The sequence below is a fragment of the Zingiber officinale genome, chromosome 4A (assembly GCF_018446385.1).
Source record: "Zingiber officinale cultivar Zhangliang chromosome 4A, Zo_v1.1, whole genome shotgun sequence".
Taxonomy (NCBI): Eukaryota; Viridiplantae; Streptophyta; class Magnoliopsida; order Zingiberales; family Zingiberaceae; genus Zingiber; species Zingiber officinale.
In genome coordinates this window covers 731770-746571 of record NC_055992.1, presented here as the reverse complement: position 1 = coordinate 746571, position 14802 = coordinate 731770, and the positions used below count along the sequence as shown (strand labels likewise).

General features: G+C 39.1%; 2 protein-coding genes across 3 annotated transcripts; one reads left to right on the top strand and one right to left on the bottom strand.

Moving 5' to 3' along the window:
- The first annotated feature begins 2353 nt into the window (after positions 1-2353).
- On the top strand, positions 2354-9054 carry LOC121969159 (potassium transporter 8-like). Its single transcript, XM_042519107.1, has 9 exons — positions 2354-3001; positions 3145-3649; positions 3751-3804; positions 4852-5112; positions 5182-5234; positions 6538-6661; positions 6748-7002; positions 7622-8028; positions 8151-9054. Exons 1-9 carry the CDS (start codon positions 2963-2965, stop codon positions 8775-8777), a joined length of 2325 nt encoding a protein of 774 aa, XP_042375041.1. The 5' UTR covers positions 2354-2962; the 3' UTR covers positions 8778-9054.
- A 36-nt stretch (positions 9055-9090) lies between these two features.
- Positions 9091-13790, bottom strand: LOC121969160 (ubiquitin-conjugating enzyme E2 5-like). 2 transcript variants are annotated; one of them, XM_042519108.1, is made up of 7 exons: positions 13577-13790; positions 11864-11923; positions 10938-11017; positions 10284-10398; positions 9966-10021; positions 9588-9716; positions 9091-9493 (listed from the first exon to the last, which is right to left on the bottom strand). In XM_042519108.1, exons 2-7 carry the CDS (start codon positions 11905-11907, stop codon positions 9366-9368), a joined length of 552 nt encoding a protein of 183 aa, XP_042375042.1. In that variant the 5' UTR covers positions 11908-11923; positions 13577-13790; the 3' UTR covers positions 9091-9365. The 2 variants fall into 2 exon arrangements, with proteins under 2 accessions (XP_042375042.1, XP_042375043.1); XM_042519109.1 differs by having other exon boundaries at positions 9093-9493; positions 9966-10018; positions 13577-13789.
- Positions 13791-14802: the final 1012 nt, after the last annotated feature.

Below are 14802 nucleotides of genomic sequence, written 5' to 3'. Positions count from 1 at the left end.
CATACTTTGAGTCATAGAACAGAATATGGTGGTGTGTATGTTAGATGAGATGTCGATCAACACTTGCAAACACAAGCGATCGAGAAATTAAGAATACACCACAAACTTATAAAAGTGTGTGGAGAAGCTAAGTCAGAGTTGAATTTGTGAATTTGGTTTAACTAATACAAAAACTCGCTTTCCTTTCAGTTAGATTCTTATTCAAATACGGAATTATATCTAGAACTGGTCAAATCTAATCTAGAATTTACAATCTACTATACATTTAAGACTAATATGTTCAGTTGACTGTAATCAAGGACGTATATGATTGAAAACATTAATTAGATTAAGCAGAACTGTGATGCAGATAACCACAAAGGATCAATGTCCTTCATGCATGCCACAGGGTACATCACAAAGTCCTTGTTTGGTCCTTTTGTGTACAAAAGACAACTGCCGGTGCCTTTGATTAACAAACCTTCAGAGAGGATGAACATTTCAAGATATATATTGATGCGGTGATAAGGGCGGCCATGTCCCGTTATCACGGTGGAAGTCAACGAAAGTCAGAGATAAGACAGTCGACGGACGGAGGGTCTTGGTCGATCGGGTGGGACATAGTCGGACCAGAAATTAAGCGCCGACTCACCGTCCCTGGCATGGAGTAGTCAAACCAATGCTCAATGAACTCACAGAAGTCGAGCCAAGCTGTGAGTTGAGCAGCTCTTCCGCTCGGCGCAACGGCGGACGACATGGATCAAGGCCAATTGGCCAAGCGGCTCTCCCGCTCAGTGCGACGGTGGGCTCCCGGCTGAGCGGCCATCCCGCTCGGCCCGCAACGGACGACACTACAGGGCTCTCAGCCGAGCGGCCATTCCGTTCGACCGAGCAATATATACAGCAGGATATCTTTCGACATCCTTTTGGGAGTTAGTGCTGCCGACGGACGGCATGGTCAGACAGAGGATCGTACGACGGAAGCTTTCACTGTTATTTCAATGATATGCTCGGTTCGTTAAGGTACTGTGTCAAGGATACTTTACTGACATGTCCCTTCAGAGAAAGCTTGGGATAGTGTGCCCGCTTTGAGAAGCATACGCACACGCTACAAGAGCCCTATATAAAAGGGGGTTCAGGCATCGACGGAGGTATACTTTTCTCACGATCTCTACAGTTGCGCTACAATTCTCTTTGCTTCTTGTTTCGCCGAAGACTGACATGAGCGTCGGAGGACCATCGTCGGGGACCCCCTCCCTGACTCAGCACTGACGCTACTTATATTACAGGTAAAAACGAAATCTCTCGGAGATCAATAGAAATATCACGCCCTCAGTATCCATCTCCTCAACTTTCAAACATGAGTCACATGACTACATATATTCAAAACTTTCACAAAAGTTATCAAGATACCTTTAGGTTGTAGTCAAGCCCTATGACATTCAAAGATACTATGAGCAAGAGTAGACTATTATATGAACAGCACTAGTAGCAGTCTCTTTTGACCAAGTGCTTATCCTTGTAGTCCAATTTGATTTAGATAGTGGATTTGTTAGAGCAAAGATCACTCTACATTGAAACATGTATCTAATCCAAATTAAACAATCTGGTTCCAAGAATTCTAAGTGATCCAGCTCCACAAAGCACATATAAGATAAGCGTACTGCATAATTACTGCAAAATACTGGATACTCGCAATGGAAGAAAAGTGCAGCAGCTTAATTGCTTCATGTCAAAGTTCATTAAAAAAAAAAAGAAGTTGAATTAAATAAAAAACTATGATAAAAAAATCAAGAAATATTTACTAGGTCTTTGGCAGTCGACATCAAAGAAAGAAAAATTCGAGAGGCAGGTGGAAAAGACAATTGTATATTTAAGGCCATCCTTTTCGACATCATTCTCACTAGCAACAGATGGCTATTTTACTGGAGGAATTTGGTATATTATATTAAACATCAAAGTATTCCCTAGGCCAAATTATAGTTTCATTGAAAAGATTCAACTTGTTTAATATATCCGAACCAATCAAAGTCATAGGTCTAGGAGCATAGGTTTGGTTACTTGGGAGTGTATCTCACTTTTGTTTCCCATAGTTTGAGTGCACTTGCTAATCCCAACTTTAAAATAATGGCAAAGTGATAACCACGAACTACTCAAAAACTGTAGAGAATAAGGTGCAACAGAACGGAGCTAGTCAAATGGAAGGCAAAATGATAATACTTCTGAGGAGGTGTATCTCTGTTGCTATTTTGATGATGATCATGTTTTATTTTGATGAAATGTTTAGATTTTGACACACGAATCATTAAATACACATTTATAGTGCAGTCGAATCTTAAAAGCTTTCCAAATCCAGCTTAATCTTTGGATTTCCCTTTGCACTTGAGAGCATCTAACTTTCCATCGTTTGCAATCTGTGGATGCCCTGCGGTTAGCGCAGTTTGTTTTGATCTCACGGAAAGATACGCTTTGCCTAGATATCCACCACGATCAAGGTCATCAGTTTGTTAATCCATCCTCCTAAACACAGAAATTTAGTTCCATCTTTACGGAGATTAACAATAGGCGATTGAGTATGGGAATCGGAAGGCATTAATGGCAGTGGTTGTTCAGATAAAAAACGAATGCAAGTGTCATCCATCCAGAGATTTTCTCCGTTTCGAACGTCAAGATCCCTTTGATAAGTCTCCCACTTGCGCTAAAAGGAGCACCAAGTTATCAACTCCTTTTCCATAAACAATCGCCACGGCCTGTAACTTTTCCCCATCCGCTGCTTTTTAAGCTTAGTGCCTGCTCTGTGTCGCCTGGTGAAAGCATCAATTACCACCTAGCCATCCACCACCTCTGCCTGCGTCTGCGCTGCTGAGATTTTAGAAGTTCCCATAAATTCAAGAAGGAAGGTTCCTTCTTTATCGAATATGACAAAATGTTGGGGAATCCTTGCCGCTGAAGAGGAGTGAGGAGAGGCGAGGCGGGAGCAGAAATGGATCTTGAGAGCGGACACTGTCCGAGAACTTTCAAGGTGAGTCGATGTCCAAAGCTTGATCTTTTCCTAAGAATCGGTGAAAAATGATTTTTTTTTTCACTTCTTCATGTAAAGTTTGGATTTTGATGAGCAATTCGAGCTCAAAGCACGGGGAACCCTGTTTTGCTGTTGGATTGCAGAAACAATCTTGGAGGTCGGTTCTGATGCTGACCTACCAGAGCTTGGGGGTAGTTTACGGGGACCTTAGCACATCGCCTCTTTACGTTTACAAGAGCACCTTCGCCGATGACATCGAGCACACGGAGAGCAACGACGAGATCTATGGCGTCCTCTCCTTCGTTTTCTGGACACTCACCCTTATCCCCCTCCTCAAGTACGTCTTCATAGTGCTTCGCGCGGATGACAATGGCGAAGGTGGCACATTTGCGCTCTACTCTCTCCTCTGCCGCCAAGGAACCATTGGCCTCTCGCCCAGTCACCAGCTCGCTGACCAGGAGCTGTCCGCTTACAAGAAAAATGATGACACCGTGTCTAGCATTGCGGCCTCGGGTACTGTCACTTCTGCCTCAATTATAAGAAGATTACTAGAGAAGCATCAGGCCTTGCAGGTTGCGCTGCTAATTCTTGCGATGATCGGGACTTCCATGGTCATTGGGGATGGAATCCTCACCCCTGCGATCTCTGGTTGTAACTTTGCTCCCTGTTTCTGCAATCTGAGGCATAAACAGGCTTAGCCGTAAAGTTATTTCCTTCTTTGATCTGATATTGTCTTTTGATGTTGACAGTTTTCTCGGCAGTCTCGGGGCTTGAGCTCTCTATGTCCAAGGAACGTCACAAATGTAAGGAGCTGTTCTCGTAGCTACTGTTTGAAGCATAGATTGTGCATAGTAACTATACGTAGTTATACAAAGTCCACTGCCATTGATTCTGTTTTGAAAAAGATGTATCCGGCCGCAACCATGGTTTCATCTCACCAAATCTGATCATGCTTCAATGTGTTTTATTTTCTGTGGATTAAAGGCTTACATATATATATATATATTTTAAAAAATCTTATTATATTTTAACTAAGAAACAATCAGTCTTAGCTTGACTCCCACCATGATAGGAGGGAGGCTTACAGTAAAAAGTTATTAAATGTTACCGACCAGTTCTGTTTGAGCATGGATGAAGCTTTTTGGAGCTTACTTGACAAGTTGCTAAATTTTTTGTTTGTACACCATTAGACTAATGATGTTAACTTGTTTGATATGTTAAGCTCATTTAGTGATGTTATCTGACCTTTAGAGTGTCATATGTCAAAATCGCAAGTGCTGAATGTCTATCATCTCTGATTTTCTTGATTCTTCAGATGAGATCTTGGCTAACTTACTATTCCAGATATCATTTTTATGCGTGATGTCTCGTTGATGCTTCAACACATGGCAGATAGTTCTGCTCGTCTGAGCAATGCTGACAAACATTGGGCAGATATGTGTGTCCTAGTGTTGTATCAAGTTTTGGCACTATGACTGTATAAACTCTCACGGTAACATAATTATTAGCTAGGAGAAATAGAAGATTTCCACTTTATGTCAAATGGGGGACAGGATTTTTCATAATTCTCCAAAACAGAATTGGAAGTCTTGTTTTTATTTTATTTCATTTTTTTTTTATTTAAGCTTGGTCTTTTATCCTCATCTACCAGGCTGACTACAGATGTTCAAGTTTCATTCTTGATTTTACTACTGGCTATTTATGAACTGTTTCTTGGATGCAATCTAATATTGATTTCTTTCATTGAATTTATGAACTCTGCTATGCATGGAAACATTGCCACTATTTTATCTTCTTGCTCGTGGAGACAGTTTTCCCTATTTTCACCATCGTTAGTTGTCTATTTTCAGATGTCGAGGTACCAATTGCATGTCTCATTTTAATCTGCTTGTTTGCGGTGCAACATCATGGTACTCACCGGCTGGGATTCCTTTTTGCTCCAATTATTCTTATTTGGCTATTATGCATAAGTGTAATTGGGGTGTACAACATTTTCTACTGGAATCCACACGTATATCGTGCCCTTTCTCCGTATTATATGTATAACTTTCTGAAGAAGACTCAGAGAGGAGGGTGGATGTCACTTGGTGGAATTTTGTTATGCATAACAGGTTTGTCTAATTAGCTCATCATGTCGGCATTTTCCTATTATCTCAATCTCATACTTAGTTTTCTTGTAGGCTCTGAAGCTATGTATGCTGATCTGGGGCATTTCTCCCAGTTGTCAATAAAGGTATGCTAAATTATTAAGAATTTAAGTTAATTCTGCAAATTGATCATGATAAACTAAATCCTCCATCCCACTAAGTAGATTCCCTTTTTTAGTGCCAATCTTTTCTGGAAATTATAAAGGTTGTATTCCCATGGCAGCTCTTTTAAACCTTGTTTTATGCGGTGCCTACAATTTGGCCCCTAGCATTCTCAGTTAGGTCCCTAGCACTTTTGGTGTCTCTTGGCTTGTAGGACTCAGCTGCCTTGTAATTCATGAGGAGATGTTATAATTAGCCTGATGGAGTCATTCATCTTGAGTTGTAGGTATCATTTGCATGTTTCTAAATCTCATTCCAAGCTTAGTTGGCTGTAGAACACATCATTTCACCTAGGGACTGAAATCAAAGCTAAGTTTGACATGAAGAAAATTTCCACTTTTACATCACTGGTAACCGACCATGAATTATCAATATCTATTACACATGCTTTCCATTCAGCCCATATCAAATGAAACTGATGGCACGATGGATGAACGAGGAGGGCAAAGCAAATCTAAGGAGGAGGATGTAGTTTGGTATGTGGGAATTTGTGAGAAATGGTCTGAGGTGGGACTCGAAAATGTACTTGTCGTGAAGTTTCTGGTGTGGTGAATGACCGAGCTGTAGATCATTAGAAGGGATTAGCAACAATTGTCGAGTTGATGATAACATAGAAACGAGCAATAATAGTCCAATGAGCATCTATTAATTGACGCATAATATACCTATGCTATATAATTTGGTTCATCTTGATTTTGGCTAAATCTTAATCCGAGATTCAGCCTACTTCTCGGACAATCTTTGCTCCACCCATAAGTGATTTAATTAGGCTTTAATGAAGCCAGTTAGGCTCAAATGTGACTTTAAATTGATTCAATTAGACAGTTTATTTTTTTTTTGCCGAGTGTCAACATGTATTCGCAATGAAATGATATAATTCTGGCTGATACTGAGACCATTTTTTTTTTTTTTTAAAATCTTGATCATATGCAACTGGAGAAGATTTTATTTCCTTTTAAATGCCAAACAAATCTTCATGGCAAACTTTCTCAAAATTTCAGCTAAAACAATGCAATCTGTTTATTGCCTACTCATTTTCTCCTAGTTAGGTGATAAAAAATTCTTTAAAATGTCAAACTGTAGAGCCTACTTCTATCGAGCATTGTGCAGCTAGCGCTCAGTATAACACCGGAGCATAGACTTCGGGTTTATGAGGGAAAAAAATTTCACATATGATTTTTTTTTTGGAAATTTTAATTACTCCCTAATGAAGCATTGACTGTGCAGATTGCATTTACTTTTGTGGTCTACCCATCCTTGCTGCTTGCTTACATGGGGCAAGCTGCATACCTCTCTCAGCATCACATTGTTCGAACTGATTATCAAATCGGTTTCTATGTTTCTGTCCCAGGTATTTTCTCATTTAGGCCTAAACTCTTTCTGGATCGATAAGCTTAGTAATGCAGGCTCTTCACCATGAAAATTTTCATTTATTAGAGAATATAAGGTGGCCAATCATGGGAATTGCTGTTCTTGCGGCCGTGGTCGGAAGCCAAGCAGTCATTACAGGTACTTTTTCCATCATCAAGCAGTGCTCTGCTTTGGGATGTTTTCCAAGGGTAAAGATAGTACATACATCTTCGAGAACTCGTGGTCAGATATACATACCAGAGATCAACTGGATTTTGATGATACTTTGCTTAGCTGTTACTGTTGGTTTTCGTGACACAAAGCGCCTCGGCAATGCATCAGGTATGACATTCATAAGCTTGGCTTCCATACCCCTTGCTTCAATTTCCCTCGGCATACCTCCCGTGTTAGGTTTGGTGACTTAGCATAAAGGTTGGATTCTGTTAAACTTTGGCTTAATGAGTTGATTTAGAATAGTTAGTTGAGATGCTAACTTTGCATGTTACTGGACTAACAAAGCAATTAGTCTTATCTTTTGTACTCTCATGTTGTTGCATCCTTATAGGAATCACATATGAGGATAATGAAATTAATCATAGGAGGATTGTGAAGATTTCCATGTGAACTATCGCCAACGACAATATGCACTGAAAAGCTATTGACTGATACATCCAATTGCTTGAAAAATTAAGTCGGTCCTTCGCGTTTATTTGGACTTGAATTGGATAATCTTTGATTGAAATTGGCACCGGTCAGATTAGACTCACCTGGTTCGAAAGCTTGTTGTTCTCGTGTTGAGGATCCATTTAGTTTCTTCTGCTATTTACTTTTAGCATTTTCTTGTAGTGCTTTTCGGGTTCTTGAAATTTATAACCGGACCATTTTCTTCAGAGATGGATGGTTGCTGCACTGTTAGCACTAAATAACAGGATCACATGTTTCTGGCTTCATATTTGTGCAGGGTTAGCAGTCATTACTGTTATGCTGGTCACCACTTGCTTGATGTCTCTAGTAATGATCCTCTGTTGGAACAAGAGCATTATTCTCGCGGTATGCTTTGTTGTTTTCTTCGGTTCCATTGAAACACTCTTCTTCTCAGCCAGTCTAATTAAGTTCCTTGAAGGAGCTTGGGTTCCCAGTGCACTGTCTTTTATGTTTATTGCTATCATGTTCATCTGGCATTACGGCACGATTAAGAAATATGAGTTTGACCTTGAAAACAAAGTCTCGCTCAATTGGCTCCTGAGCATAGGTCCTAACCTTGGCTTTGTACGCGTTCGAGGCATTGGTGTGATCGACACTGAGCTTGTATCAGGCATTCCTGCAATATTCTCCCATTTCATCACCAACTTGCCTGCATTCCATCAGGTATTACTCAAAACTCCCTCATGGATTTTACTAATCAGATAGTGTTTGTTTCAATATATAAGCTCCTTTTGCAACTATGTCACAAAAGATTCAAGTTTCATCTTAAATTTTCTTTGCCTCAGGTTGTCGTATTCCTCTGTATTAAGTCGGTGCCAGTGCCATACGTCCAACCTGAGGAACGCTTCCTTGTTGGTCGTGTTGGCCTCAAAGAATACAGGTTATATAGGGTTATTGTCCGGTATGGGTACCATGACATTCAAAAGGATGATTCAGAGTTTGAAAGGGATCTGGTTTGTAGCATTGCGGAGTTCATCCGTTCAGAAGGATCGAAACCTGTCAGTTTGTGTGAAGAAACTGAGAACGGCGATGAGAAAATGACCATGGTCAGCATCGATTCAAGGATCCGAAAAGAGAAAGTTGAATTAGAAGATGCACCAGGCCCATCAAGAGAAATACTCATGCAGGTTCGAGTGCCCAAAAAGCAAGTAAGATTCGCATTGCCTGAGAGTCTGCTAAAAAGAGAAGCGAACAAGGAAGAGTTGTTGGAACTAATGGAGGCTAGAGAAGCAGGAATGGCATTCATTCTCGGGCACGAGTACATGAGGGCTAAGAGTGGATCAAGCCTCGTTAAGCGACTGGTGATTGATCTGGGTTATGAGTTCCTTAGAAGGAACTCTAGGGGCCGGACCTATGCATTTAACATCCCTCATGCTTCGACACTCGAGGTTGCAATGCTGTATCACATTTGAACTCCAGCAACAGACAGATGTGTTCAGATTTTGTCATGTGAAATGTAAATGGTGAGGTTGTGATGAAGAGTCAGTAGGAGGTTCTCTTTTGCCTCAGCTATACTTGTACATATGAGCTAGTCTGTTTTGATGTGGCTGCTTATGGCTAAATAGATTATAATACAGCACATGGTATACCATTGTATAGGATGCCCTCTTTGTTCAGTCAATTCTTATTGGAACATGTATTGTTAATGGATTTAGATAGATCAAAAAGGCTATGCTGTGGAATTCAATACTCCTTTGCTTTTCGTTTGCTCACACTGTAACTCACTTTGATGCATCACAACTATAACTCACTTTTCGCAACAAGTATAGTTAGCTTGTTTTGAAAAAAAAAACAGCAATAAAATAAACAAATGGAATCTATCAAGAACTGGAACATTTCAATGTTAAAGTGCAAGGAAAAAGCGTATCGTCACTAGCTGATCAATTTCAAGTCCAAAGAGTTGTGCTTCAGGGATCTGCATCTCCAGCAATGCCATCAGTGTCTGATCCTGTGTTGCACTCATCACTAGCTGATCCATTTCAAGTCCAAAGAGTTGTGCTTCAGGGATCTGCATCTCCGGCAATGCCATCGGTGTCTGATCCGGTGTTGCACTCATCCTCGCTGATGTCTTCGTCGCTTCCATCTGAAATATTTTCCATTTTGCTCTTTGCATACCGCTCACAGTACTCTGCTAATATATTTGAATGTTAACGGGAAAACACTAAATAAAGGCTTCTATAGGCATGCATTTCATCCACAAGACATACAGCAACTTTTTTTACCTTTTACTTTCTTTTCATATTGAATTTTGTCCTTCAGCAACAGGGAAGCGGCATCGCCATTTAATGGATCTAAAGGGTTTGGATACAGCAACAGCTGGGGAAGAAAGACTTCAAAGATATTCAGCAAATCTGCAGTCATTCAGACAAATAAGAAATTGAATTCTCCTCGACCTAGAATCAAATGTAACCAAGCTGATTTTCTGTTTGTTTCTGAATTGAATCTAATTTTCAGTTCCACAATGTTTTTGATTTTAGTCCCAACAGCACTTACGATTGAATTTTATGTGAGTGGTCATAGGAGCGAGCTGAAATGAATCTCCCAATCTAAGCCATATATGTCAGTAAACACTTTAATGCATATAATTTCATAATCCTTACCGAACATTGGACTCCAAGACTGGTTGATTACGTCCAAACATATCGAGCCAGACCTGCTGGATAAAAGATGCTATAATCAAGAGAAGACACACACAGAAGATGCTATATTTTTGTCTCTTCCTAAAAATATCGCTGATAAGATGAATTACTATGAAGTTATCTTGTTGACTATATTTTCATAAGCATCAATGTCTATAGCTATCAGATTCCAGATGGTTGAAGATCTAGTACTATAATCAAGGTCCTCTAGTGAAAAAAAGTAAATTGTGAAGATGATGCCAACATACATTAGTTTCAAGGAAAAGAGAACAGTCTCACAATTCATCAACGTTGGGATGGAATATTTTGTTCAGGAAGCCAATTGAAGGAGACTTGTATGGATAAGCATCTGGTAGCTCAACACGGACTTTCCACACGCCACCTTCATAAGGACCTGTAAGAACAAAAGTTAAATCAGAACTACTTTGATCGTGGTAATGCTTAAGTAGAGCCTCGACTAACTAACTAAAAGCTACAGAACTTGTTGAAATTGTAACTTCAAGCTTAAACCAGTTCCCTTGCCATATGAGAAAGCATAAAATAAAAGGAATGCTAATAAGAATAATGTCTAACCTGAGATAATCTAGAGTCATAATGATCCGCTAATTGATTTGGCAAATTAATAATTCCTTGCAAATGTACTCTTTAGGACCACACAAGGATGCTAAGGATGTATTATGAATGATGAATTATGGATTTGTAAGAAAATAGGTACTGAATGAAGTCTATAATTAAAAACTACTAACTGAAATTTTTTGATCTTATCAACCAACAGGATCAGAAGAAGTTAAACAAAAAGGTTGCATTAGAATTGATTTTTGAAATGATGGATTAAGAAACTGATGTGGTCAGCTTAAACCTGAATTGACACATAACCATAGTGCTGACATTACAATTCAACAGAGACATCATGTAAAGGGGAAAAGCTCGTACTTTCTTTGGGGCCATGAAATTCCACATTAAATTCAGCAAGACCATCGTTGATGGTCTCTACTGAGTAATCACTCATTATCCTACAAAGAGGGAAAAGAGAAAACTAGTCAGGAGATGAAGCATAGGGATGGATCAATCCATTCGTGCTGATATCAGTGCAGGTGATGTTCTAAAAGAAAACACAAAAAACGAGTCTTGAGAAAATTCACATAATGTTGAATCTATATAACCATAGTCTGTATGAATGTTATGAAGGATAATAGACATGGTCTCAGATGCAAAAAAAATAGTCAATGCAAAGAAATTATAAACATGAGCATTTGATCGAAATATACAAGAATAATGCAATGAAATACCATTTAGAATGCCCATTTTGGGAAAAATCATCCTTAATAACCGTAATTGTACCCAAAGGAATTATCACATTATGATGTTAGTTAATCCATATTGTGGATGATAGTCATAGACTTATGGTTATATATACTCAATAGCACGCAAATATACAATATAAATAGAGTTTCACATGTAATCACTAAGTAAAAATGTACACAAAGTAAATATATGCCAGATCCCACAACAGATGATGTGAGGTGCTCTCAATCATGAAGCTCAAATGATACCCTGAAGAGTCATTTATAACCAGTGTATCAACCTAGCACCAACCAACCTATGCAAGAAAATGTTATAGCAATGCCAGCTTATGGAAGAGATTGCTTTTGCAAAAGTAAAATAATTTTTCAAAATCACGAGCATGGAGCATCTGCTGATTATCAAACTCATGAGAAAGCCACAGGGGTTTGAAGTCTTAAGAATTCATGAGGGATAAAAAAAATACAGTTTACTCTGCTGACTTTTTATCACAGGGGTTTCCATTCATGTATAAATGAAGGAAATTTCAGCCAAATATATGGAAAAGAAGAACTTACAACTTCATTACATCCATATCTCTCCTCTTACTTGGCGAAGACATCTTGATTCCAACTTAGCTGTGAATTAAAATTGCAGCATGTTAATTGTTAGCTTCCCCCCAGTGTTATAGCAGGAAAATCTCCAGAAGTATATTATCATTTTATAATATAAAATATATAATAAAAACAGAGAATAACTGAATTTAACAATAAACTTTCAATAGGATTACTATACAAGCTCATGCGCTATAAATTTAGGTGGACATATTGGAATTTTAAGCACACACAAAACCTTGCTCGTTGGACTAAGGCAAGAGAGCGGCAGTGCCTATAGAAACTCAAGGGGATAATCCAATTGTCCTTCCTTATTGGGTTGCAGTCACAAATGGTGCATGCGGACATAGTAGCTACTTAACAATGGTAAAACACCCCTCCAAGTCAATAGTGTTCCTAGTAGGTGGATTTGATGTAATGAAGGCCAATACCATGGAACCTTTCGCCATCCTTGTAATCATAGTAATTAAAGGGTTGGTTTGTGGAATGCTCAATTGGTTTCCTCCAATAGCCACAATCTTTTCACTAGTGGGAGAGGTATCCTCCAAAACACCAAAATGTCATCATATGTTCTCAATCAAGAACCTTGAGAAATTGAATATAGACCCGAAAAATTAACTCAACAAAAACAAGGTAAACATGCTGCAACCCTATTCCTACCATAGGTCACATATTGCCCGTATTTTGGGATGCAGGGTTAAATTTGTGACCAAAAAGAATAAATTGTGTCCACATTCTTGGATGGGTGCACTTCTTATGAATGAAAAGAATTGAAGCATTTTCTTTAACGGGCAGGAAACTGCTGAAAAAAGTCTTTTTACTGAGAGTTAGTATCTGGTCCACCCACCAAAAATTTGGTTTTCACTAAACCTTATCACTTGAACCCCCGCTAAGCATCGATATATTTTCCATTCTCACTGCTACACTTGTGAATTGTAAATAACTTTCTTTTTTTTAAACTTTCTAGCTGCACATAAATACATATTAACTCTTCATATAAAAAAACTTACTTTGAGTACTAATAATTTAGTTGAAATGAATTCTCATTTTAGCCCAATTGGCACTGACATAACATGAGCACAAATGCACAATGATGAAAATTACAATTAAAATTAAATCTTCAGTTAAGTTTTCTGTTTATGCATGAATACACTTCTAGTATATGTGTTTTTTAGTCTTTGGGTCGGAGTAATTCCTAATTAAATCCAAAATGTTCCCCACATGTGCAAAAGAAAAATGCTTGAGGGGTTTACTCTAATTGAATTGCAATAGAAGTATAGAACAGAAAAACATACTGATCCTACAATCAAATGCAGTCATTGGATTTTACTTAATCTTCCAAATGCGAAGTCAAACCAAAGTTATGCTTGCAAGCTAGTTAGCTGCCCTAAGAAAACGATATCTCAGTCCTTCCCGACATTATTATTTAAAAGTTTTGCTACTCCTTGGAATAAAACGCAAACACAAGAATGGTATCACCATCATCCACAAATTAAAGTCAAATAAGAGTCATCAACCAAATGCAAAAATCTTCCCTAGGTGTAGTTGGATCCTTTGTGCTCCTTCAATAAAAGATATATCATAATTAAACATAACAAAAACAAAAACAAAAACAAAAAAACTTTTGGTGCAAGAGCCATATAAAATATGATTTTGTTCTAATTAAGCATGTCTTACATGGTGAAGCCAATGACTACTAGGCCTGTTCCGGCAAGCTTGCTTCCTATTTGTAAACTCAATGAGCAGAGGAAATAGAGAGGAAGATCGGAAAGTAAGAGCGAAGAGGAGAGAAGGATTGAAGCCGATGATGAACAAGGAGCAGGGGAACGAGAGAGCGAGCGAGAGAGAGGGAGAGAAGAGCGCCTTGTGTCGAGGAAACGGAAAGGGCTGTCGGGTTTCTCGGCTCGTGGATCGGGCTCGTGTCGGCCTACTTCAATCGGATCAAATCTACCCTGCGTGGATCCGCAATCTTGGATCCGGTAATATCGACACCTCCTTCCAGGCCCAAATCAGAGCTCGGTGCCTTCCTCCTTCTACTCCTCTTCCTTCTTTCTCTTTCAAACATTTATGGTTGTGCGTTGCAATGTTACCCATACAATATTAAAAAAAAAAAAAAAAAAAAAATCTGATTCTATCTTAAATCGAAAGAGATGGTGTATTAGATAGGTAGTTCTGTGTTAACCGTGAGATGACTTTGAGCTAGAAGGGGATAACATCGAGCGATCCTTTCTATACACATCACAAAAAGAGCAACGGAAATATTAGAGAAAGAAATAGAGAGAAAGTTCCGGCGCAGGCACACTGACGTTCAAATTAAAATTGTAGTAAAATGGAGAAGCTAGAAGATGAATAGTAGAATAGTAGTATTGATGTGTGTGTGTGCACGCACATGAGCATACTTGGCTAACGGAGAGGATCTCTTCTTATACCACCTTTCATAACCTCTGCAATAATGAGACGTTAGATAATGTTTGGTATCAGAATATGTTAAGTCAAGAAGGATGTATCATGATCCTCAGAGAAAAGTTTTGTTGCATGTATATGTCAGGGTAACGGAATATTTCTTGATGGGTAATCATTATTTTCTGAAAAATTGTTACGATTCTTTGATACTACTATTTCCTGGAGGAAATCCGATTGATTATGTGGTCGACTAGCTGTATGCTAGGAGTCTCGCCAATGAGAAGGAAGCTGAGAACCAGGGAAGACCAACCGGCTCTATAGTTGGCCGACTGTATGCTGGGAGCTGAGCCCATGAAGGGGGGAGCTGAGCTCTGAAGGTCCTACTGACTCTAGGATCGACCACTGTATGCTGGGAGTTAAGCCCATGAAGTGGGAAGTTGAGCCTTGAAGGTTCAACTAGCTCTCGAGCTAACCAACATTGAGGCCGAAAGGTTGTATGC

Excerpts from the sequence above, each read along its gene's own strand:
- LOC121969160 (XM_042519108.1), bottom strand. The coding sequence starts at position 11,907 with ATGTCTTCGCCAAGTAAGAGGAGAGATATGGATGTAATGAAGTT. Across the intron at positions 10,022-10,283 it reads CATCCCAACGTTGATGAATT|CAGGTCTGGCTCGATATGTT; the intron begins GTGAGACTGTTC and ends TCTTTTATCCAG. Across the intron at positions 9,717-9,965 it reads GTCTTGGAGTCCAATGTTCG|ATTTGCTGAATATCTTTGAA; the intron begins GTAAGGATTATG and ends GAATGACTGCAG.
- LOC121969159 (XM_042519107.1), top strand. The coding sequence starts at position 2,963 with ATGGATCTTGAGAGCGGACACTGTCCGAGAACTTTCAAG. Across the intron at positions 3,805-4,851 it reads GTCCAAGGAACGTCACAAAT|ATGTCGAGGTACCAATTGCA; the intron begins GTAAGGAGCTGT and ends GTCTATTTTCAG. Across the intron at positions 7,003-7,621 it reads GCGCCTCGGCAATGCATCAG|GGTTAGCAGTCATTACTGTT; the intron begins GTATGACATTCA and ends ATATTTGTGCAG.